General features: G+C 42.1%; 1 protein-coding gene across 8 annotated transcripts in view; it reads left to right on the plus strand.

Moving 5' to 3' along the window:
* The window catches only part of ATP11A (ATPase phospholipid transporting 11A), a 230,613-nt gene that overhangs the window by 123,425 nt on the left and 82,281 nt on the right, over positions 1–24,907 (plus strand). For all 8 annotated transcript variants that reach the window (XM_068268061.1, XM_068268060.1, XM_068268064.1 and 5 more), the window contains exons 5-12: positions 2,478–2,585; positions 4,207–4,335; positions 7,819–7,922; positions 9,126–9,176; positions 9,280–9,344; positions 12,320–12,401; positions 17,816–17,966; positions 18,208–18,405. In XM_068268061.1, the coding sequence (XP_068124162.1) occupies positions 2,478–2,585; positions 4,207–4,335; positions 7,819–7,922; positions 9,126–9,176; positions 9,280–9,344; positions 12,320–12,401; positions 17,816–17,966; positions 18,208–18,405 (888 nt within the window). The remainder of the gene's footprint in view (positions 1–2,477; positions 2,586–4,206; positions 4,336–7,818; positions 7,923–9,125; positions 9,177–9,279; positions 9,345–12,319; positions 12,402–17,815; positions 17,967–18,207; positions 18,406–24,907) is intronic.

The following is a 24,907-nucleotide window of genomic DNA, read 5'->3' on the forward strand; positions in this document are numbered from 1 at the left end:
ACCTGCCTTCTTTGATGACTGGCACTATAAGAGCTTTATGTTTCCCAGAAGGCTTGGCTGGTCATCTCCTTTCCATGGTCTGTTCCTGATGGACACTGCTGGAGTGTCAGCCATTGCTATCTAGTATAGTTAATTCCTGGGGGTTGCTTTAGGCTCCCCTTCTAGCCCAGTCAGGTTGTATTATCTGTATTGCCTGTTCTGTCTTGTCTTGCCTGTTGCCATTGTCCTGTTCCAAAGGTGGTCGACAGGAAATGGTTCTGATCTCTGTTCTTGGAGTATAGCTGGTGCAGCGGTTGCTACCAGCTATCTCTTCTGTTCTGTCTCCTGGGATCGCGCTAGCTACTTTTCGCTAGCGCTGGGGATCCTTCTGTTCTGTCTTCTGGGATCGCGCTAGCTACTTTTCGCTAGCGCTGGGGATCCTTCTGTTCTGTCTCCTGGGATCGCGCTAGCTACTTTTCGCTAGTGCTGTGGATCCTATCTCTCGTTTGTCCCTGTTTTCGTGTGTCTGTCTTGTCCGCTAAGCTTGCTGGAGGCTCGGTGAGGTAACCGTTAAGCAAGCGCTCGCGTCCTCTGTTTCATGTTTGTCTGTTAATGGTTAGTTAGGCGTGCTTGTCTCTATTGTGCTTATCACGTGGAGATCGCGCATAACCGCGTGCACTGTTGCGAATGAGTGCGGTGTTCGCGGTTAGCTAGCGTTTGTTATTTTCCGTATCTTCTCATTGTATTATTTGCTGTGCCTTTGCTACCCTCGTATTCTATTCTGATCTGCCTTGTGTCACGTCTGGCGATCGCACCTCTCGCTGTTGTGTGTGCGCGGTCGCGGGGTAGCGACTGGATTGGCGCACACACATACAACCTGTCCCTTTGCTCGCTCATTCGCAATCGCCTCTCTTGCGATTGCGTTCTGCGCTTCGTACAATTCCTGTCTGGCACTTGTGGTGGTACAGAGGATTGGTTCCTCTGCACTCCCCAGCGCCATCTGCCGACAGGAATTTCCCTCTACAGGTGCGTAGCACCTTTTGCTGGGTGCCTGCAAATATATGCTTGTGGAGGATTTCCACCGTGTCAGCGCACGCGTTGTGCGCTGATCACGGAGAAAGTTCCACAATCGTTACAATAGCTAGGATAAAGAGAGAAATAAGAGCCTTCATGGCCCTCTGGGAATTGCCATTTTCTTAGTGCCAATTGCATGAATTTGATTTGAACCAATATTCTACTGTATTTTCAATCTGTTGGTCTTTGTACTACATATACAGTATTTGGTAAGCTTGTACAACCAAGATTACATAGTATATGGCCACTCTAAAGCTGGCCAACACTATTCAATTATCACTGAATTCTTGGTTTACGATCAGTATGATTAAAATTATGATTGATATTAAAATCAATATTATGATCATATATTGTATGACCAACTAAAGACCAACATTGCAGATCTATCAATTGAAAATTAAATAGTGTATGACCAGCTTTAGTCTGATGTTTGGCAAATGCCTATAAATTAGTTTCTGAGATAATGAGTAAAGCTGAGTACACACGTACGATAACGATCGTTCGAAAACGAACGATAACGACAATCGGACCGATAATCGTGCGCTCCAAATTTTCCAACGATCGTTTTTTTGGACGATAACGACCGTTATCGTTCAATCCGACCGATCCAACCCGGCGGATTTTTTCGAAAGATAATCGTTCAATCGTTGCAGTGTGTACAAAGATCGTCCGATAACGCATGTTCTTATTGCCTGTCATAACGTCACTTCCGTTTGCGCACGCATTTTTTAATCGTTCGTCGTTCAGTACTTTATACTTATATCGCTCACGTGTGTACACAATCGTTCATTACGAACGAACTTTTCCGTCTAATTTGAATATCGTGTAAACGTCACGAATCGTTCGTAACGAACGATCTTTATCGTACATCTATACGAACCCTAAGGCCTGAGTTACACTGGGGCATTTTCTGCCCGTGTTTTACTCCTTGCTGATCAGGGGCAATCAGCAAAGTGCTGCTGCAATAGTAATTCTATGGGAATACTCACACTGCGTTGATTGCAGCGTGTTTGCAATTTCCGCTGATTGCATACATGCTGCTTGCAGCATTTTACTGGTAGTTGCGTTGTGATTTTCATTCTCTAGAATGAGAATCGCAAAATGCAATTGCTGAAAAATCACAGAATATAGCAATGGAAAATAGCAATGCAAAATGTCAGTACTGTGTAAATATGGCCTAAAACTGATAACTTGACCAACAGATCTAAAGATAATAGCATTGCCATGAGAAATGATAGGCTCTGTCTGGGAGTACTTGCTTCTCTTTGTTAGCACATTTAATAATGTATTGTAATGATGAACATAACTGAAAGAATTATTTTATTTTATGAGTTGTGGAATTGTTCTTTAACAAAATGCGATGCCAGAACTGTGGTACTAACTTTTAACTTACAACTGTAACATTGCTTATCATTTCTTTTCAGGGCTATGAAGATTGGTTGAGGCACAAAGCTGACAATGCAATGAACCAATATTCTGTCCATGTTATTCAGCATGGCAAACTAGTCCGGAAGCAAAGTCAGAAGTTAAGGGTGAGTACAAATGCTAAACAACCCAGTTAGTTGCATAGTTGGAATAAAAGTAGACATGTCCTGCTAGATTTTAGCACTTTACATGTATTGCAGTTACTTTTTAATTATTTGCCACAATAATTTCCCCACACAACTGACTCTGGCTGGGACGTTGAATTAAAATCCACCTGAGGTCACACTGCTTGATGTATTATTATTCAGTATGTATATAGCGCCATCTTCCGCAGCACTGTACAGAGTATATTGTCTTGTCACTTAACTGACCTTTGGAGGGGCTTATAATCTAATCCCTACCATAGTCCTATGTCTCATACAGGGCAGTTTCTAGGCTAAATTGCACCAGGGCGAACATGTAAAAATTGTGCTCCCTTCCCCCCACCGCAGTGGACTCGTGAACCCTAAGGGCCCGTTTCCACTTGTGCGTTGTTATCCCGTCGCGGAAAACGCGTCAACGAATCCGCATGCGGGTGCGGATTCGTTTGCGTTTCCATGCGGATTTTCACGTGGAATCGCTCGCGGTTTGCGCTATGCGATATTAACCATGTCAATGCCGGCAAGCATTGACATGGGTTTTCACGCGGAAGCGCCGGGAAAACCGCAAGACTAACATGCTTGCGTTTTTCCTATTACATTACATTAGCAGCGATTCACGTGCGGGTGTGCGGCATGCAAATTCTGACGGCTCTGCCGTGCAGATTTTTTCTGCACATCAGACCACACAGAATTCCTGACAAGTGGAAACAGCCCCATCCACTTGTATTGGTTATGCGAATCTGCATGCAGAAAACGCATGCAGATTCGCTCTTGTGGAAACGGGCCCTTACTCTTTAGCCACAGTTTACAAGTAGATCTGCCTACTTACTAGTGACCAGCCGCTCATCCAGGAGGAAGCAGGGACCAGGAAAACACACAGGCGAAGAGAGCCCAGAAATTCGACTTCTCCATTGGCGCCGAGCAATAACAGCCTGCAATCACTACGCAACCATGTTGTACTTTGTATACCACTATGGAAAATTTTAGCAGTTTAGACTAGTCTACAGATGGTTTTTAGTCTACTGACGGTTTGGTGTAATGTTTAAGACCTGCAGAGAAGAGCTCATCAAAGGAGAAGGATGTCAGCCATAGCTACTTTTTTGTGAATTGCATCTTTTGATCATTTCCCCTGATTTACCCACCTAATTACCAAATGGTTTAGACCCGGTCTAAAAACAGGTCTAAAATATTTGGTAAAAGTGAATTCCCCTTTGATGCAACTGACCAAGCCATCAGTAGACTAAAAACCATCAGTAGACTAGTCTAAACTGCTTAGTGAATTGAGGACATAACAGTAGTGTGGAAGAGCTGGAGCCATAGCTTGTTTTTTTCTTGTTTAAATCTGTACAGACATCTCTTGAGTGTCTGTTTCCCATGGAGCAGTGACATCAGTGAAATAGCCATCCATGTAGTACACATTGTGAACAGATAGTACATGCAAGCACTTCTTATTTCTGATTTATATTATGTATGAGCAGGGGTACCCAAGGGTTCAGCTACCCACTAAATGCAAGTGAAGGGCACTCATAATTATTGAATGTGTCATTGTACCATATCCTCATGTACCATAACTTTCTTTATCGTGAAGGTTGGAGATATTGTTTTGGTGAAAGAAGATGAGGTCTTTCCATGTGACATGGTCTTGCTTTCCTCAAGTAGAGATGATGGGACGTGTTTTGTGACAACAGCAAGTTTGGATGGAGAGTCCAGTCACAAAGTGAGTAGAACAGTTTCTGGGATGGCTGTTACATAGCAGGTTATTGTTACCACCATTTACACATACATGTCAGCCTGTAAACACACATCAGTCATGGGTATATTTTATTTTATTTGCTATAATCACATTACATCTCACAAATAGCTCTCTGAAATATTAGCTGTGTACAGTATGTGTGAGAAATGGATCCTAATTGCTTTCACTGATCAATGAAGAGACACTGAAAATATCTGTGGCTTTGAGATGAAATTTCTTAACCACTTATGGGCTGCAGGTAGCTAAATCTATGCTGTCCTTGTGGATGCTTAATCCTGACATAGCACCGTTTTAAAGAGGAACTTTAGTGAAAAATGGAAAAAATAAATCAATACATTGCAAAGTAGAAGTGAAAAAATACAAGAGAGATCAAGAAATGATTGATGTTCACCATGTAATTTGTTCATATTGTTTGATCCAAAATGAGCCTGCTCATTTTTACTACTTTACTATCTACTCTAAATTTACTATTTACTATCTCTACTCGTTTTTATCTTTACTACTGGCAGACATGAAAAAAACAGCACCAACTGCCATTATCTATAACCACACCCCCTAGCAATACGATAGGCTAAAAGGTTGTTTTTTTATAGATATACATATGCACAGATGGCGATACTGGTTGCTTGGCAGATGGAAACAGCCTTTATTTCCCACAATGCAACAAGACTTCCACAGTGATGTCAGGACCTAAGTCCAGACATCACACTGTGGAAGGGGTTTCAAATCAATAGCCATACAGACAGCCCTGATGATCTATTTGAGAAAACAGAAATATTTCTCATGGGAAAAGGGTTAACAGCGACTGATTGGGATGAAGTTCAATCTTTGGTTACAGTTACTCTTTAACTACACTGACTATCACCACTTTGGCTCACATGTACTGTCACTCAACTCAGCTGTCTCATTGGCCTCAATTCACTAAGATCATGCTAGAGATAATAAGGCAAGAGAAAACTTAAATCCACACGTGAGAGAGTTATCTTACCTCTTCATTCCTTAAGTTACCTCTCCTGTAGTTAATTTACCTCCTCTGTAGTTAATTTACCTCCTCTGTAGTTAATTTACCTTCTCTGTAGTTATTTTCACATGCAGCTAATTAACAGCCTGTCTTTAACTCTGGAGTTATTTTAAGGATTGGAAAGTTAATTTAAAGACAGAAGAGTTAACTTTAGGCTTGCCTGAGGTAAAATGTTTCCTGAATACTACATGCCTTATCACCATGGTAACAACTCTAGAAGAGTTATTAAAGACAGGAGATAAGTTTAGTGAATTGAGGCCATTGTCTTTTAACCCTGTGATCACTTGCCTCACAGGGTCAGGAGACTGGCAACAGGGCTGACAACCAGGGCTGTGGATTCGGTACAAAAATCATCCGACTCTGACTCCTCATTTTATGAAACCATCCAAAATTACTCTGACTCCTCGACTCCGACTCCTTAGTCTAATTTTTACAAAGGCTATGGATTTGGTTCAAAAAATCATCCGATTCCGACTCATCAGTTTACTGAAACCTCCAGGTACCCAAAATTGCTCCGACTCCACAGCCCTGGTGACAACACTGGAGCATAGAATTAGCTCTTGCAAATGTCTTTTGCTCCCTTCCTGTTAAATGTTTGTGCAGTACACTGGAGAGGGGAGCAGAACTTGCGTGTGCAGCTCCAGGCAATGTTGCTGTCCAGGAATGCAGATTAGGAAGCTCATACGCATGCAACAGCTGCACTAGAGATGTAAGAAAGAAGGGTCATAGACATAAACCAGAGGGAATTCTCATGTAAGGCATATGAGAGCTTATGCTGTACATGAGCAGTTCTGCACATTTGTTTACTTGCTCTTGCCACTGCATCCATACATTTATGTACAAGAGTTGCACTAAAGTGTGTGTAGGTCACTGTGCTGGCACTCCCTAGTTCACTCCCTCCACACACAGACATGCAGTTCATGTTGTAGACTCCACTTTGTAGACAGAAAGAAGTAGTATGAATAGTAGTAGTAGAATGTAGTGGTGTGGTCTGGATTGTGTCTAGATAGGAAACGGATAAGCTAATGCAATGCCAAAATGATTCCTTATAATTGATCCTAGATGTGCACTTTTACAATTTAACATTTTCAGTCCTGAATTTAGTTGGTCTGTGTGGTGTGTACATACCTGTAAACTAAAGAACTAACGCACATTCAGTAACTTTTCAGCAGGTTTCAAAACCCATTCCACATAATAGCAGTTGATTTTTGGTGCCTATTTCCACTATATCCAAATACGCAACGTTTCCCCAAATGTGAGCTGGGCGGGGACTCGCTGCCTATTCTAAGCCTGCATCTGAACCAGAAATGGATTAAGATGAAATGGGCCCTAGCCAAGATAGCCGTTTAGCATCCACCACGCCCCTAGACTCTCTCCAAGCTATAGGCAATTGCCTAGAATTGCCTTGAGGATGATCCTGCTCTGATCTGAGCAGTTTTATTCTCACCCTCTGCTACCCACCCACCACTCACCAGGAGGCATCCTTCCTTACTCCTGGAGTAAGCATCTCATATTTGTGATGATACCGTGGCAGCACGGTGGCGTAGTGGTTAGTGCTCTCGTCTTGCACCGCTGGATACCCGGTTCAAATCCCAGCAGGGTCAACATCTGAAAGGAGTTTGTATGTTCTCCCCGTGTCTGCGTGGACTTCCTCTGGGCACTCCGGTTTCCTCCCACATCCTAAAAACATACAGATAGGTTAATGGGCTTCCCCCTAAAAAAATTGGCCCTAGACCTATGACTATGGTAGGGATTAGATTGTGAGCCCCTCTGAGGGACAGTTAATGATAAAACAATATGTACTCTGTACAGCGCTACGTAATATGTCGGCGCTATATAAATACTTAAAAATAAATAAATGATATCATTGCACACGTCAGCGTTGCCAGACTATGGGCAGCATAAAAGAGAAAGGGGGAGGGGGCAGCGACGCATGGGCAGGGATCATGGTGATATGGACAAGGGGGTGAGACCAAAACAGTTCTACTTGTAGACAAAAGCAAGTAAGTCAGTTGAGCACAGGTGCAGTTTGACTTAGCTGTAGTAAAGTATCAGTTTTTCAGTGTTGAACAGGCCATAAACAGGTTAATATTTCATGATTTGTGATCAAATTTACCAATCAGTGATCCATTGACCCCAAGACATGTGAACAAACTTTAATCAGAATTCTGCCAAATCAAGGTGGCAAGGTGTGACATCGGTCACTAATACCCTATCAATTTCCAGTCTTGGAGTGATTATTTGTTGTCAGATTTGACCATCACACCATAGTAGAATACAGTATGTACCTAAGGAAAAAGAATAAAATTGAATACGCCGTTATGCATTTAATAACATACTAAACACAAAGTAATGTACAATATTGAATATTGTTTTATAGGTAAATAATCTGTATATAAAATGTACATCTGTGTTTCCCATACTAGACATATTATTCTGTCCAAGATACAAAAGCTTTTCACCATGAACAAGATATGGACACTCTGCACGCCACCATTGAATGTGAACAGCCTCAGCCTGACCTGTACAAGTAAGAATAAACATTACTAAGAGGGATAACGCCACTTGGCCACACATAGATGGCTCTATATGTTATAAGATCAGCACCTACTTGAAAAATTAGTTGTTTGAAAAATAAAACGTGTGCTGCCCTGAAAGTAAACCGGAAGCAAAAATACACTTAGAATTAATTTTATGTGTAGTACAGCTGAAAAATAGAACATTAGTAGCAAAGAAAAGAGTCACATATTGTTTTCCAGTACAGGAAGAGTTAAAAAAAAGTCAGTTGTTATCTATGCAACAGAGCATCTCTGAGCTCTTCAACCCAACATGGGTCGGATACATTCCTGTTTTCTGAAGCACTGAAAGCGGATCCGAGATGAAAAACTAACTATAACAAGCAACTTTCTTCCTGTGATACAATGACAGCAGCCATGTTGTTTGTAAACACTACACAGAGGCAGGCTTATCTGTATCTTGAGCACTCAGCCTGTGAAAAAAACCTAATCCCCTCCTCCCTCCTCCCCTCTGCCTCTGAAATCAATGGCTAGTAACACCTCCCCCTCCTCCTTCCCAGACTGAGCTCCCATGAGCCCTTGCTACTGCCAAGGCTCTCTGAAACCCTGCGTGGTTTGTTTAGTTTATAGGGAATTAGAGTATTAAAACAAAAGCAAAACAGTATTTGGCTTGAGGAATGCCCTATAAACTATAGGAAAGGAACAAAATTATGCAATGAGTAAAAGTTCACCTCGGATCCACTATAAACAGCCAAGAAACAGTGAGAGACAGTTTGAGATAAGGTTTTACTGCAGGAAAGTTTAAAGAATCATTATTTGTGCTTTGGTTTTTTTAACTTTAAAGACAGAGTGTGCTTTCTAAACTGCAAATATTACAGAATGATGCAATGTTATAAAAAAAGCTAGATAACGGAAAATACAAATATGAGACTCTTTTATTTGCTATTACTGTTCTATTCGTTATCTATACTACACATGCAATTCATTATATCATAAAAGGTTTTTTTGCTTCAGGTTTGCTCTAATAATACCTTCATGTGCTCATTATCTAGCAGCCTACACTAGAAAAATGACTGGTGCCTCTGTTAAGATGCAGACAATTTCAGACACTTTTTATAAATGAGACCTAAGATGGGATTTTACATTTTGTTAATAATATTATTACAGCATTAGCATTCATTTGTATTGACCTTTCATGTGGTGCTTTTGTTGTGTAGGTTTGTTGGGAGGATACATATTTATAATGGAACAGAAGACACTGTTGCAAGGTTAGTCCATAAACATTCCTGTAATTGTGTTTCTACATTTATCAGGTATATTTTTCTATAGTATTGCTTTTTCTTATTATTACTATTTCCTCTTTTACATTAGACCTCTGGGTTCAGAGAATCTGCTCCTTCGTGGTGCTACTCTGAAAAACACAGAAAAGGTATTTGGTAAGTAGGGCGAGGCAGCTATATAGAGAATGGCCAAGGTACTCGGGGTGACTTTTATACTTCAGTGCTCACACCTGTCACTGCTTTTTTTTTCTTTCTGTTTTCAAACAAATATGTTCACATTGTTCTCAACCTCCTTAGTGTCCATCCTGTATGTGCAACACTTCTATTCAGACAATTGGCTTGATTCACAAAGCGGTGAAAACTGTTTAGCACGGGTGTGCTAAACAGTTAGCACGTGAAGTGCCGTTCGCAGACTTTTGCGCGTGCAAAAGTCCGCGATCGCGCGAATCGCGGCACTTTGCACGCGCAAAAGTCCGCGATCGGCACTTCACGTGCTAAATGTTTAGCACACCCGTGCTAAACAGTTTGCACCGCTTTGTGAATCAGGCCCAATGTAACATGGTTACGTATCATGTATTCAGTCAACGTAACATTCATCAGTGCTACACAATTTATATGGTAACATAAAGGGGCCCACTAATGGTACAATTTCCTGAATGCTCGACCACCGATTTGATCGTTGCAATCGATCGGAAACAATTGTTTGGGCCCACCAATGGAGGGGAAAATAATAAGCAGTTGGATCAGACTAAAATAATCGTTTGGAAAACAGATTGATCAATGGAGTGAGTGTTCGTCCTAAATAGACACCATTAATGGAACCTGATCCGGTTGATTGTTTGGTCGTTCAGGAAACTGTACTGTTAATGGGCACCTTAAGATTATTAGGAATTACTTTTACTTTTTAATTTACAGCCAGTTATGTTTTTCTAGGCGTTAGAAATAATTTTAAATATGCATAATTGCAACCAGCTCTGGATTTTTAACCCATACAGTGAGAAAAAAGGAGCACTGCCTAGTTCTAAGTAGAATTGGGTTTGTACATGTTCATCTCATCTGATGAACACATTTCAGTTCAGGTACCCTTGAGGGCCCGTTCTCACTTGAGCGGGAATCACACGATTCCCGCTCAAGGCAAACCGCTAGCGGTTTTGTAAAAAACGCTACAGCATGTAACACATGGCAGTGTGTTACATGCAGCGTGTTACATGCAGCAGTTTGCCGGCGATTAGCGATTGCGATTAGCATGCATAGCACGCTAATCGCGATTGCTCCAAAATCGCCGCAGTGTCCAGTTATTTTTCCCGCGTTAATCGCGGGAAAATCACTCCCGCTACCACTGGCGTTTTGCGATTTAAGATTTGAACGGGCCCTGAGGAACTGAAATAACCTGTATTCGTGGAGTTGGGTTTTAAAGCACACTTGAAATGAAACGGACATAGAGGCTGCCATTTTTTTTCCTTTTAAACAATACCAGTTGCCTGTCAGTCCTGCTTTCCTTGGACCATTTTTGTTAGGTACTAACCACAGGGTATCAGGATTCTCCCACAAGATCTGTTGGTAAAGATGGTCTGACCCAGTTCTCTAGCCATCACAATTTGCTTCACATCAGATTTGTTCAGATTGTTTTGCCTTCCTATTTTTTTCTTGCATCCAAAACATTACCTTCAGAAAATAACCAGTCACTGCTGCCTAACATATCTTACCCCTTGACTACACAGGTCATACTTGCCTCCCGCATAGTCTACACATCCATCTCTTTCTCCTCTCCCGTGTCCCATTTGTCCACTGTGATCAATGGAATTCTCCATCCTCCATTTTAAAGGACACCCGAGACGAAAATAAACTAATGAAATACACAATTGTATCTATCATACTTCTCCTCAAAATGACTTTTTAGGATATTCCACAGTTTTATTTTATGTTTAAATCTACTTTTTAAATTTTAACAGTTTTATCATTTTTGCTCAATGACACATTCATTGAAGTTTGCCAGAGCTAACATTTATGAACTATTGACCATTTTTATTTTTTTCCTGCTCTTGGAAGCCATTTTCAGCTAGGAAAGTGTTTTATAGTTGTAATTTCTTATCAGTGAGGGTCACACTGTAGTCACTTCCTGTCTGAGTCAGGACTGAGTCAGCCACTTACATACCTGATATTTAACTCTTTCAGGCAGAGAAAGAAAAAAGGGACACCGCATAGTTATTTGTGTGCTGGGCACTGTACATACCTATGTCTTATCTCATCATGTTACATGTCACCTCAGGTATCCTTTAAAAATGGTGATGACCCTTTAACAGCTCCCAGTTCAGCACACTGTTAAACTGTAACATTGCCCACTTGAGACATAGGGAAACAAGGACATTACCTTGCACATCAGTTGTCCTTTTAGCTATAACTGACAGCAACTGATATATTTCAGTTCTGGCAAAATGTTGTCCGAACTAGAAGGGATTGTTGTAAGAAGAAAATGAGCGTCTGCGAGGAACTGATGGCGAGGTAAGTAAATAACATTCATTTGCAGGTACATCGTGTGGTTATTTTAAATAATTTTACTTGGTTCAGGTTCCATTTAAGCATTGCATTTACCTTGTAAGATATTAAGAGATTTTGTTCAATTCTTTATGCAAGCCATTTGGATTTCAGTAGAAGGGTCCATTCACACTAGTGCGATTAGCGGCCGTTTACCGCTAATAGCCAAAGTGCTAGCGCTTTTTAAAGCGCTAGTGCAATAGCGACTATATGGCAGTGGTCTTATTTCCGCGATTGCAACAGATCGTGGGCGTTTTGTGATTAGCGCAAATGCGTTACATGCAGCATTTCTTGGCGATTGGGGAGCGATCGCGATTAGCATGCTATAGAAGTGCTAATTGTGATTGCTTATCAAACATGGATTTGTACAGTAATTTTACTGCAATAATCGCGGTAAAAACAGCCACGCAAGACGTTTTGCCCTTTTCAAGTGTGAATGGGCCCTAAAGCAGTAGAGGGTTGGTAAAGTGTGGGTGTCGTTACTCTTGAAATCATTGTGTTGCAAGGGTCTGTCCTTGATGGGCTGAGTTCAGTAGAATTTCCTGCACATGGCTCTCAAATAACAATCTCCTCTTACTGTCCTTATCTTCTCCTAGGTGTTGCTATATACACTGGAATGGAAACCAAGATGGCATTAAATTACCAGTCCAAATCACAGAAAAGATCAGCTGTTGAAAAGTAAAGTGTTCTACTGCATTATTTATGTCTGTGGCCGCAGCTGACAACGTAGTAATATCACTAAAGATACCGTAACCCCCTTCAGCCTTCTAGGCATTATAATTTAACTTCTGTGCCGGCATGTGCAATATTGTTATTTCTAAATCCATTCTATGGTTGTGGTTTTATATAAGGCAGCAATTTTTTGACTGCAGAATTAATAGTATAATATATTTTTCAATAAGTTGACAGCGATTTACTGAGGTTGGAGGGCACTAAAGAGCATAAAAGATCCAGTAAAACTGGTCTTTTCTTAGATGGCAGTTTGCAATCCTTTGCTCGGTCTTATCAGAACATTAAGTTGTGTCTGTAGTCACACCCAAAGTATGTAGAGAATGCTGGTACCTGATCTGTTGCTTTCGAGACCACACTGAAAGGAAATAGATGAAGGGAAGGTCACAGACACCCATGCGCATGAAGTTTAAACACTTAGCTGTATGATCGCAGTTTTCATGTTTTGGCGCATTATTTTTCTCCTTGGCTGCATTTTCAAGGTTCTGGAGGTTTTTCAGATGATTACTGTAAGTTAGTGGTCCTTTTAAGTTATAGCAGCAAGTAGTGTTATGCTGGGAATACACCATGCGTTTTTGCGGCAGATAGATGGTTCGATAGATAATTTCAGACGTGTCCGATCTCACTTTCCATCGTTTTGCCGCTCGATTTCTCATAGAAGTGAATGGAAATTGCTAAGAAAAGATAAGAGAATCGAGCGGAAAAACGAATCGTAAATCAATCGAATGGAAAATCGACCCAAAAAACACATTGTGTATTCCCAGCATAAAGGCTCGTACACACGTCGGATTTTCTCAAACGACCCTTCGTTTGGACGTCCAAACGACCGGTCGTTTGAGGGATTGCAGAGTGCAGGGGGACCTTAGTGGGGTTTGGGATAGCAACAGAGACTGGGCTGTATAGGCAGATCCAGCCTCTATATGCAGATAACATTCTTTAAACACACCTCGGGTTCTCTTTAAACAAAAAAAATGTCTTTGTTACAGCTGATACAGATCCTACAATAAATCTGCACTGTTTCTACTTCCAGATTCATGGAAGCAGACATGTTGTTAACAGCCTGTGCTTTCAAATGGCTTATGTACTTATCTGCCACAGGCAGTCGTGTGACACGGGGATGATCAAATTACAACTTGTGATTAGACACAAATGAGGGGGAATTAAACAGGCTAAACTCTCTAAATACATACAGGGTGCATTGCTCTGTTTTTCTTCTGTCCTGTGCAAGAGTTTAGGTCCACTTTAAAGAGGCAGCATTGTTGCACAACGTTGAATGCAATAAATTATTTAGGAACCAATTTTTAGAGTATTTTTTCAGGTTTTGGCATAAAAAAACCACCTACCATATCTATATATTGCTGTATATTGGTATGTAACCCTAGACCAGGGCTGCCCAATAGGTCGATCGCGATCTACCGGTAGATCGCGACCGCCTGATTGGTAGATCGCGGCCTCCTGGCCGCATCCCATTGAATTTTGTGGCCAGCAGCTGTAGAACGCGGCCGCTTGGCCGCGTCCTATCAGATTCTGCTGCTGGCCGCTGATTTGTTCAGGAGAGGAGAGAGGCGCGGCTGAGAGGCCAGGGCGGCAGTGTCATGGCTGGGGGCGGCGCTGGCAACACTTCCGCCTCCTCTCACGCTGGCCATTGGAGCGCTCCCTCAGCAGCCTGTGTGATGAAGGCTGCATGCACGAGGTGTCATGGCTGCGCGCACGAGGTGTCATGGCTGCCCGCATCGCTGCTGCACATGGCCTGTACGGGGAGGCCTGTACGGGGAGATGACAAGCCTCCACAGTTGAAGGGAGGTAAGTGATTACATGTGCCCGCCCTATACCTAACTAACCTGTACTGAAGGCACATATTTAGCTAACCTGTACTGAGGGGGACTTATACCTAGCTAACCTGTACTGAGGGGGACCTATACCTAGCTAACCTGTACTGAGGGGGACCTATACCTAGCTAACCTGTACTGAGGGGGACCTATACCTAGCTAACCTGTACTTAGTGGGAACTATACCTAGCTAACCTGTACTGAGGGGGACCTATACCTAGCTAACCTGTACTGAGGGGGACCTATACCTAGCTAACCTGTACTTAGGGGGAACTATACCTAGCTAACCTGTACTGAGGGGGACCTATACCTAGCTAACCTGTACTGAGGGGGACCTATACCTAGCTAACCTGTACTGAGGGGGACCTATACCTAGCTAACCTGTACTTAGGGGGAACTATACCTAGCTAACCTGTACTGAGGGGGACCTATACCTAGCTAACCTGTACTGAGGGGGACCTATACCTAGCTAACCTGTACTGAGGGGGACCTATACCTAGCTAACCTGTACTGAGGGGGACCTATACCTAGCTAACCTGTACTGAGGGGGACCTATACCTAGCTAACCTGTACTGAGGGGGACCTATACCTAGCTAACCTGTACTGAGGGGGACCTATACCTAGCTAACCAGTACTGAGGGGAACTATACCTAGCTAACCAGTACTGAGGGGACCTATACCTAGCTAACCTGTACTGAGGGGACCTATACCTAGCTAACCTGTACTGAGGGGGACCTATACCTAGCTAACCTGTACTGAGGGGGACCTATATCTAGCTAACCTGTACTGAGGGGGACCTATACCTAGCTAACCTGTACTGAGGGGGACCTATACCTAGCTAACCTGTACTGAGGGGGACCTATACCTAGCTAACCTGTACTGAGGGGGACCTATACCTAGCTAACCAGTACTGAGGGGACCTATACCTAGCTAACCTGTACTGATGGGGACCTATACCTAGCTAACCTGTACTGAGGGGGACCTATACCTAGCTAACCTGTACTGAGGGGACCTATACCTAGCTAACCTGTACTGAGGGGACCTATACCTAGCTAACCTGTACTGAGGGGACCTATACCTAGCTAACCTGTACTGAGGGGGACCTATACCTAGCTAACCTGTACTGAGGGGGACCTATACCTAGCTAACCAGTACTGAGGGGACCTATACCTAGCTAACCTGTACTGAGGGGACCTATACTTAGCTAACCTGTACTGATGGGGACCTATACCTAGCTAACCTGTACTGAGGGGGACCTATACCTAGCTAACCTGTACTGAGGGGACCTATACCTAGCTAACCTGTACTGAGGGGACCTATACCTAGCTAACCTGTACTGAGGGGACCTATACCTAGCTAACCTGTACTGAGGGGACCTATACCTAGCTAACCTGTACTGAGGGGACCTGTACCTAGCTACGTTTCGGGGGGGGGTTGGTGCATTTAAAACGTCGGTAGATCTCCTGGCCTCGGCGAATTTTAAAGTAGCTCGCGAGCCGAAAAAGTGTGGGCACCCCTGCCCTAGACTATGCAGAATTCTCCTCACAGAGCATTCTTAAACCAGATACCTTTTTTACTGGCTTCAGAACTCTCAGTAAACACACATTCCGCAGAAATACACCTGACAGGATTAAGGATGTCACCAACTGTGATAAATTTCAGAATCAGATCAGGGTGAGGAAGGATTTTACAATGGGCAAATACTGATTAAATAATTTATATATGAATATTGTTTAAAAATTAAAAAGCAATTTTATGAATTATGTTCTTTTCATTATAGTTCCTCTTTAAGGTTTCACTTTTCTCCAGCTGTAGTAAATCAACCCTAAGACGCACACATAAAAATCATTTTTATGTTACACTTTTACTTTTTGCATCCTCAATACTAAAGTGGTAAGACTTCCAAGATTTTTTGGCATGTCGGTCATGTGATGTATTAAGACCTGTGCACGATTTAAAATACTTCTCTGTGAAGATCATTTGTTTCAGTTGACATAAGTGCCTGAAAATATTTGAAACAATTATTTCAATCAGTCTAAAAGTGGCGACATATGATTCAATTTAGTATTATTTTTTTTTACTTGGAGAATTACAATAGATTTTTTGATTAAAACTTTTGAGAGATCTGATTTGAAATGTATCAAGCATTTGTGTTTGAATTTCTCACAATTCTCACAAAAAAAAAATACAAAAAACTGATTGAAAAATCTGAAAAAAAATTAATGCGTTTAAAAAAAATGTACAATTTTGTCCTACACCATTCAATTTTCAAAAAAAAAATGATCAGAATTATCCAGTCTTTCTGATGAAACATATAAAAATGAAATATTTTAATGTATTACTTGTGGCCAGCTTAAGCGCTAGTATGTATTAGCCTTTCCCAGGCAGCAAAACAAAAAATATTCGGTAAGGACCTAGCGCACTGTCACTCTGCTGAATTCACGTTTGGCAACGTGTCTCAGTGCATGATACGCTGGGACACTAGAAACTCCATAGAGTGTGGTTTAATGGGCACACCTCTGTGCAGCAAATTCTGACGACAAAGCTGTCCTATACAGTGTAGATCAGGGATGTCAAACCAGTCCTTCTAGGGTCGAGGTCCTCACATATTTTTGACCCAGCTCAAATGAATTGATGGGTCTGAATCAGGAAAGGTGTGGTCCATCAGGTAGAGCACATTCCTCTCTTTCTTAGTCCATCCTAAACACTGGCATGGATCTGGCCCTCTAGGCCTGGAGTTCGGCACCTGTGGTGTAGATGAATGGTATCAGCTCTTCAACATCATGTATAAAATATACAGCTACCTGTGCTGCAGGGCAACAGAAGTGTGTGCTTAGGCCTTAAAGGTGGCCATACACTGATAGATTTGCAGCAGATTGAACCATCACATAGATTTCTGTCAGATGCTGATATGATGTGAGCCACATACTAGGAACAGATTTCCAATAGTTTTCAGAATTAAATCTATTGGAAATCTATTGAAAATCAATCTAAAGGCATTACTGCACCATTAGATCCAATGCAACTCTTTGGGCCATTGATCTGCTGCCAGCAGCGGATCGACCTAGATCTTCCATCCTGTCAGATCAAATCCATGGAACTCAGCCACAAATCGATCGATCGATAGATTTGAAAGAATCAATTTTTGATCGATTCTGAAATCGACCAGTGTATGGGCCCTTTAAGGTTTGGCAATGATAAGAAATTGACAAATGCACTCATGCAATATGCACTATGCATACATTCTTTATTTAATGCTAGGAACATTTTCCAACATAATAGACAAAAAATAATGTTGTGTACGACTGTTATGAAAACATGCACCCATGCCCTATATATACTCTGCATTGAGGAACACAGTATCTTTAAACCCTTTACATAAAACTACTGTGGCTCAGAATATACTAAGCAAGCTGCCCTGCGATTTCAGAAGTTTGTTACTAAAAATAGTCTGTAGTCTTGGATGTATGGATGATATACGGATTTACTGTGTTACAAATATAGCTCATCTGTGATCTGATCCTTTCTTTCTAGGTCAATGAATGCCTACCTTATTGTATACTTGTGTATTCTCATCAGCAAAGCCTTAATAAACACTGTGCTGAAATATGTGTGGCAGAGCCAAGCGTACCGTGATGAGCCTTGGTACAACCAAAAAACAAACTCTGAAAGACAAAGACATCTGGTAAGGAGGATTCTTTTTATGTATGGCTTGTTTCTGCCTCGTGCTTCTGTTTTCAATCTCACTTCTTGTTTTTCCTTTTGTTATGTTTCCTCTGCTGCTTTCTTTGCTGTGCTCTTTTTCCTCTGTCTGCATTGCCTTTTCTCAGTGTTCCTGCAGCATTATATTGCATTAATGTGTGTTCTCCTCTGCAGCTGTGGCAACATTGGATTTATGTCATTTTGTCTGTTTTGTGCCGTTGCAGTTAATCAGAGCATTCACAGATTTTCTGGCTTTTATGGTACTTTTCAACTACATTATCCCTGTTTCTATGTACGTCACAGTGGAAATGCAGAAATTCCTGGGCTCCTATTTCCTCACATGGGATGAGGAGATGTTTGATGAGTCAACAGGAGAAGGTCCTCTTGTGAACACCTCAGATCTGAATGAAGAGCTTGGACAGGTGAAACACTTATTTGTACTCATAAAACAAACACAGCTATGTTTGCAAGCCAGGCAACTTTTGAAGACAGATGGCACCGCGAAGTTAGAGATATGTAGAAAAGGTGACCCACTTCCAGAAAGGGGAGCACAGACAGTATATCCAACAGAGAATAGAAAGGAACAGGTGTGCTGCCAACTGCTTGGAGTTGTAAAATACAGAGGATAACAAGGGAGGAGACTAGAGGGGAGAGTGAATATATATCTACATCGTATATACCTGAATACAAGTTGACCTCGTGTATAAGTCGACTCCAATTGTCAACCCTCTTAAGCTGGAAGCTTAAGCTTTTTTATTGACTCAAGTATAAGTCTACTCAGCAAAGTTAATGGCTGCACTTAGGGCACAGGAGGGGTTAATGACTGCACTACATACAGTATTGCAGCCATTAACCCCTCCTGTCCCTTAAGTGCAACCAATAACTCCTCCAGGCCCCCAAGTGCAGCAATTATTCACTCCCCTTCCTGCAGCACAGTATTTCCTCCCTACCCCTTTCCTTGTTAATTGTTGGTCAATTGTTGTGGCCAGGACTTTCAGACCTGTGTTTGCTTGGCATTTCCTTTCCCCAAAGTATCACTATAGTGTATATATATATATATATATATATATATATATATATATATATATATATATATACTGTGTGCATACAGTGGCTTGCAAAAGTATTCGGCCCCCTTGAAGTTTTCCACATTTTGTCACATTACTGCCACAAACATGAATCAATTTTATTTGAATTCCACATGAAAGACCAGTACAAAGTAGTGTACACGTGAGAAGTGGAACGAAAATCATACATGATTCCAAACATTTTTTTACAAATAAATAACTGCAAAGTGGGGTGTGCGTAATTATTCAGCCACCTGACTCAATACTTTGTAGAACCACCTTTTGCTGCAATTACAGCTGCCAGTCTTTTAGGGTATGTCTCTACCAGCTTTGCACATCTAGAGACTGAAATCCTTGCCCATTCTTCTTTGCAAAACAGCTCCAGCTCAGTCAGATTAGATGGACAGTGTTTGTGAACAGCAGTTTTCAGATCTTGCCACAGATTCTCGATTAGATTTAGATCTCGACTTTGACTGAGCCATTCTAACACATGGATATGTTTTGTTTTAAACCATTCCATTGTTGCCCTGGCTTTATGTTTAGGGTCGTTGTCCTGCTGGAAGGTGAACCTCCACCCCAGTCTCAAGTCTTTTGCAGACTCCAAGAGGTTTTCTTCCAAGATTGCCCTGTATTTGGCTTCACCCATCTTCCCATCAACTCTGACCAGCTTCCCTGTCCCTGCTGAAGAGAAGCACCCCAGAGCATGATGCTGCCACCACCATATTTGACAGTGGGGATGGTGTGTTCAGAGTGATGTGCAGTGTTAGTTTTTCGCCACACATAGCGTTTTGCATTTTGGCCAAAAAGTTCAATTTTGGTCTCATCTGACCAGAGCACCTTCATCCACATGTTTACTGTGCCCCCCACATGGCTTGTGGCAAACTGCAAATGGGACTTCTTATGCTTTTCTGTTAACAATGGCTTTCTTCTTGCCACTCTTCCATAAAGGCCAACTTTGTGCAGTCCATGACTAATAGTTGTCCTATTGACAGATTCCCCCACCTGAGCTGTAGATCTCTGCAGCTCGTCCAGAGTCACCATGGGCCTCTTGACTGCATTTCTGATCAGCGTTCTCCTTGTTCGGCCTGTGAGTTTAGGTGGATGGTCTTGTCTTGGTAGGTTTACAGTTGTGCCATACTCCTTCCATTTCTGAATGATCGCTTAAACAGTGCTCCGTGGGATGTCCAAGACTTTGGAAATCTTTTTGTAGCCTAAGCCTGCTTTAAATTTCTCAATAACTTTATCCCTGAGCTGTCTGGTGTCTTCTTTGGACTTCATGGTGGTGTTGCTCCCAATATTCTCTTAGACAACCTCTGAAGCTGTCACAGAGCAGCTGTATTTGTACTGACATTTAGATTACACACAGCTGCACTCTATTTAGTCATTAGCACTCATTGAGGCAATGTCTATGGGCAACTGACTGCACTCAGACCAAAGGGGGCTGAATAGTTATGCAGTTATTGATTTGTAAAAAATTATTGGAATCATGTATGATTTTCATTCCACTTCTCACATGTACACTACTTTGTATTGGTCTTTCACGTGGAATTCCAATAAAATTGATTCATGTTTGTGGCAGTAATATGACAAAATGTGGAAAACTTCAAGGGGGCCGAATACTTTTGCAAGCCACGGTATATACAGTATATATATATATATTTCCCTGAATGCTGTGAACAAAAAAATGCAGTAACAATTAAAAATCGGAATCACATGTAAAAAACAATTAAAAACCGGAATCGCATGTAAAAAACAATTAAAAAACGGAATCGCATGCAGTGTGCAGGGAGCCTAACAGTGACAGCCCTATAACCAGGCCAGCATATGCATGTCCCCTAAATAGCATATAACCAACATCATCTGCACCCCCCTTAACGCACAGGCAGCACCTCATATATTATACAGCTCTACCATCCACACCCACCAAATAACATGCAAGCAGCAGCATTCACACTCTCCAAATAACACGCAAGCAGCACAGTCCATGCCCCCTAAATAACATACAGGCAAGATAATCCATGCAAACAAACAAACATAACACCACTCCTATGCAGCTTTTACCTAGAGTAGATCATAAATATTCCTCCAAAGATAAGACAGGCCATTTATCCCTTATTACCTTTGTTATTATCTCAGATTAATTGAATACAAAGTTGAATCCTCTATTCTGGCTACCCAATTTTATTCTATTCTTCCTTTTCATCTGAGCGATCCGCCCGGCGTTTTTCAAATAGAAAAACGCAGAAAAAATGCAGCATGCAGTACCAATTAAAAATCGCAAAATTTTAATTGCATGAAAAATCACGTCAAAATCGCAAATCAGAATCGCATGTAGTGTGCAAGAGGCCTCAACCAAGCATTCTCCATACACTCTTTGCAGCAACTGGCAAAACCTTGACATATGGACTGGCTGCCTGAACAGAGAGTAGGCATTCCCTCGCTGGCTGTCTTCCTGCTGACCACCAGTCTGCATGTTTGGGTGCTCACCTTGTTGGAAGCCCTATGTTGGTCATGCTGTTTTATTTTTGTACAGTTGTTTATGTCCATTACCGCTGTGGGGAGCTTCCTATGCCCTTTTGAGGATTATAATTTGTTTAGGAGCCCCACATGGGAAATTTTATTAGTAAAGCTGAAATGACAGAGCTTTGCCATGGTATTCGCTCATAGTGATTCATGCCTTCCCTTCGCATCTCGCCCCCACACGCAAACCATTATAGCCAATATAATTACCAGTGGTTGCGGAAGCAGATGGAAAATTAGTACACTGCAGCGAATGTAATTGGTTGGAAATTGTTAATACATCATAAATAAGTGCCTAGGGTTGTTTCAGAAATATGGATAGAATCTATATGAAATATATATTGGAAAGGTCTAGTAGGGAGTACACAGTTAAAAAAAATTAAAAAAAAAAGCTGTCCAGAGATGTCATCTGAGAACATAAAATGGACAGAGAAATCAATGCCTCTGATGAGCTGGACCTCAGTAAGAGGTTATTGAGCCAGACCATGGCAGACATATCTAGGGGCAGGAGGAATGTTTATTAATAGCTTTATAAACAATATTTAATGGGATGTCATTGTACAGTGGGAGACTTGAAACATTGATGTGTCCTGGGCTACTTTTTTCTTAGTTTTTCTTTACCTACTTGAAAATGTTAAGTTATAAGTTAGTTTTCTTGAGCTAAAGGGCAAAAATAAATAAATAATAAAAAATTTATATTTTTCACACATGTGATAAATGATGAATCTGCTGATAATTCTGTGTCCTTGTTCATACCATGTCGCTGAAACAACTTTTTTTTTATACTGGCAAGTGATTGCAATTAAGAGTACAAGCTGCATAAAATTTACATAACATTTGTATTAGCTCAAAACCATTTGTATCTTATTAAAGGGAACCCAAGGTAAGAGGGATATGAAGGCTGCCATATTTATTTCCTTTTTAAACCATACCAGTTGCCTGGCATTCCTTCTGATCCTGCGTCTCTAAGGGCTCGTTTCCACTAGTGCAGCGTTCGTCTCTCAGACGCACGCCGGCACTGAGCAGGTTGGCGGGATCGCAGGCGAATCCCATGAGCCGTGCCATACACGGCTATGGGATTCGCAGCCTCCTCCGCGAAATCTGCGGGGGGTTCCGGCCGAATCGCTCCCGCAAGCGATTCGGCCGCAGCGCCGTTATCCCCTATGGCAGAGTTTCCCCGTGCGATTCATGTGTGGGGAAACTCTGCGGAATCGCGGCGGAAACCGCAATAGTGGAAACGGGCCCTAATACTTTTTTGCTATAGACCCTGAACAAGTATGCACCAGATCAGTTACTCTGACTCAGCTGACTCTGGTTTTACTGGATTAGCCATATGCTTGTTCCAGGGTTTTGATTTAGACACTACTTATGCCAAAAGATCAACAGGGCTACCAGGCAACTGGCATTGTTTATAAGGAAATAAATATGGCAGCCTCCATACCACTCTTACCTCGGGTTCCCTTTAACCATTTTTAATTGCTGCCGAATAATATTGGCCTCAATTCACTAAGATCATGCTTGCGATAATAAGGCAAGAGAAAACTTACCACCACACAGCTATCTTGCCTTATTAAGGTGTAGAGATAATTTTTCACAGTGAGTGAGTTATGTTATCACTTCAGTCCTTAAAGACAAAACTTCAAGTGGATCCGAGATAAACTTTTACTCATTGCATAATTGTGTTCCTTTCATATAGTTTATAGGGCATTCCTGAAGCCAAATACTTTTTTTGTTTTGTTTTAATACTCTAATTCCCTATAAACGAAACAAGCCACGCCCACAGCTCCTTTTGTGCCTTGGCACTGTAGCAAGGGCTTATGGGAGCTCAGTCTGGGCAGGAGGAGGCGGTTACTAGCCATTGATTTCAGAGGTAGCGGGGAGGCAGGAGGAGGAGAGGGGACTGAATTTACAATTTAAATGAAAAAGGTTAGCACACCTGGTTCACACACCTAATATATAGGTATAAAACATGAGTAACAAGTGGGTGCATAAGTCTGTAAACCGGACTATACACATAGCCCTACACATACATAGAAAGATAAATGACTTGCACACCAGCAACAAGGTCAAATGCATAAAGGTTTGTATTGAATCAAAAAGGTAGTGTACAACATTGGCATTAGCCAAAAACAGACAAAGATATACAGCATGAATATACACAATAGATGGGAGCAAATCATGTATCCCCTGGGATAAAGAGCCTTATTAGGCAGCATGAGGGTGATAAACACCAAAGATCTATGTGTACACAGTCGCATGGTAACATACACTAGTATAAACAGAGGCAACGTGATCACATAGATAACATAGATAGCAGCAAACAAGGTGATCCCTAAGGGGTTAATACCCTGACAGCGCCGTTTCGGGGGTTTCCCTTCATCAGAGGGTATATTCAGTGGCTGCTGACTGAATTTACACACATGCAAGCTGGTAGCATCTCCAGCCCTCCAGGCTGTGACAATGTGACAAACAGAACATGGCTGCCCTCATTGTATCACAGTAATAAATAATCATAATGTTTTGAAGCTGTTTGCAGCCAGATATGCTGTGTAAACTAGCTAAACTTTAGATAAGATATATAGACAAGTTACTTGTTATAGTTAGTTTTTCATCTCGGATCCGCTTTCAGCCTAAACAAACATACTGTCATTAACCTTCCAGGCGGTAACCCCGAACATAGTTCGGGGTAAGCCGCGCAGGAGGTTTTCTCAGGCCCTGCTGGGCCGATTTGCTTACTTTTTTTTTTCTTGCTGCACACAGCTAGCACTTTGCTAGCTACGTCAGCACACCGATCGCCGCCGCCCCGTGCTCGATCGCCGCTCTCCGTCGCGCCGCGCAGCCCCCCCCCAGTGCCAGGCAGCGTTGAGGGGTGGATCGGGACTCCCAATGACGTCACGACGTCGGTGACGTCATCCCGCCCCGTCGCCATGGCGACGGGGGAAGCCCTCCAGGAAATCCCGTTCTTTGAACGGGATTTCCTGATCGGAGATCGCCGAAGGCGATCAAAGCGGGCGGGGGGATGCCGCTGAGCAGCGGCTATCATATAGCGAGCCCTGGGCTCGCTACATGATTTTAAAAAACAAACAAAACTGCTGCGCTCCCTCCTGGCGAAATTAATTAGACCGCCAGGAGGCTTAAGTTACATTAGCTATGTTAATTAAAATAGATAGGTAGTATAATCTCTTACCCACCCTTTTTTAAAAAAACAGGCAAAGGTTTGTGATTTCATGAGGACAGCCACCTTTTTGATTGAAAGGAGGTGACAGGGAGCATGAGACACAGTTCCAACTGTCCTGTGTCCTGATCACCCCTCCCAGCTGCGTGCGCCAGGCAACGA

Source organism: Hyperolius riggenbachi, chromosome 2 (assembly GCF_040937935.1).
Source record: "Hyperolius riggenbachi isolate aHypRig1 chromosome 2, aHypRig1.pri, whole genome shotgun sequence".
Lineage (NCBI taxonomy): Eukaryota > Metazoa > Chordata > Amphibia > Anura > Hyperoliidae > Hyperolius > Hyperolius riggenbachi.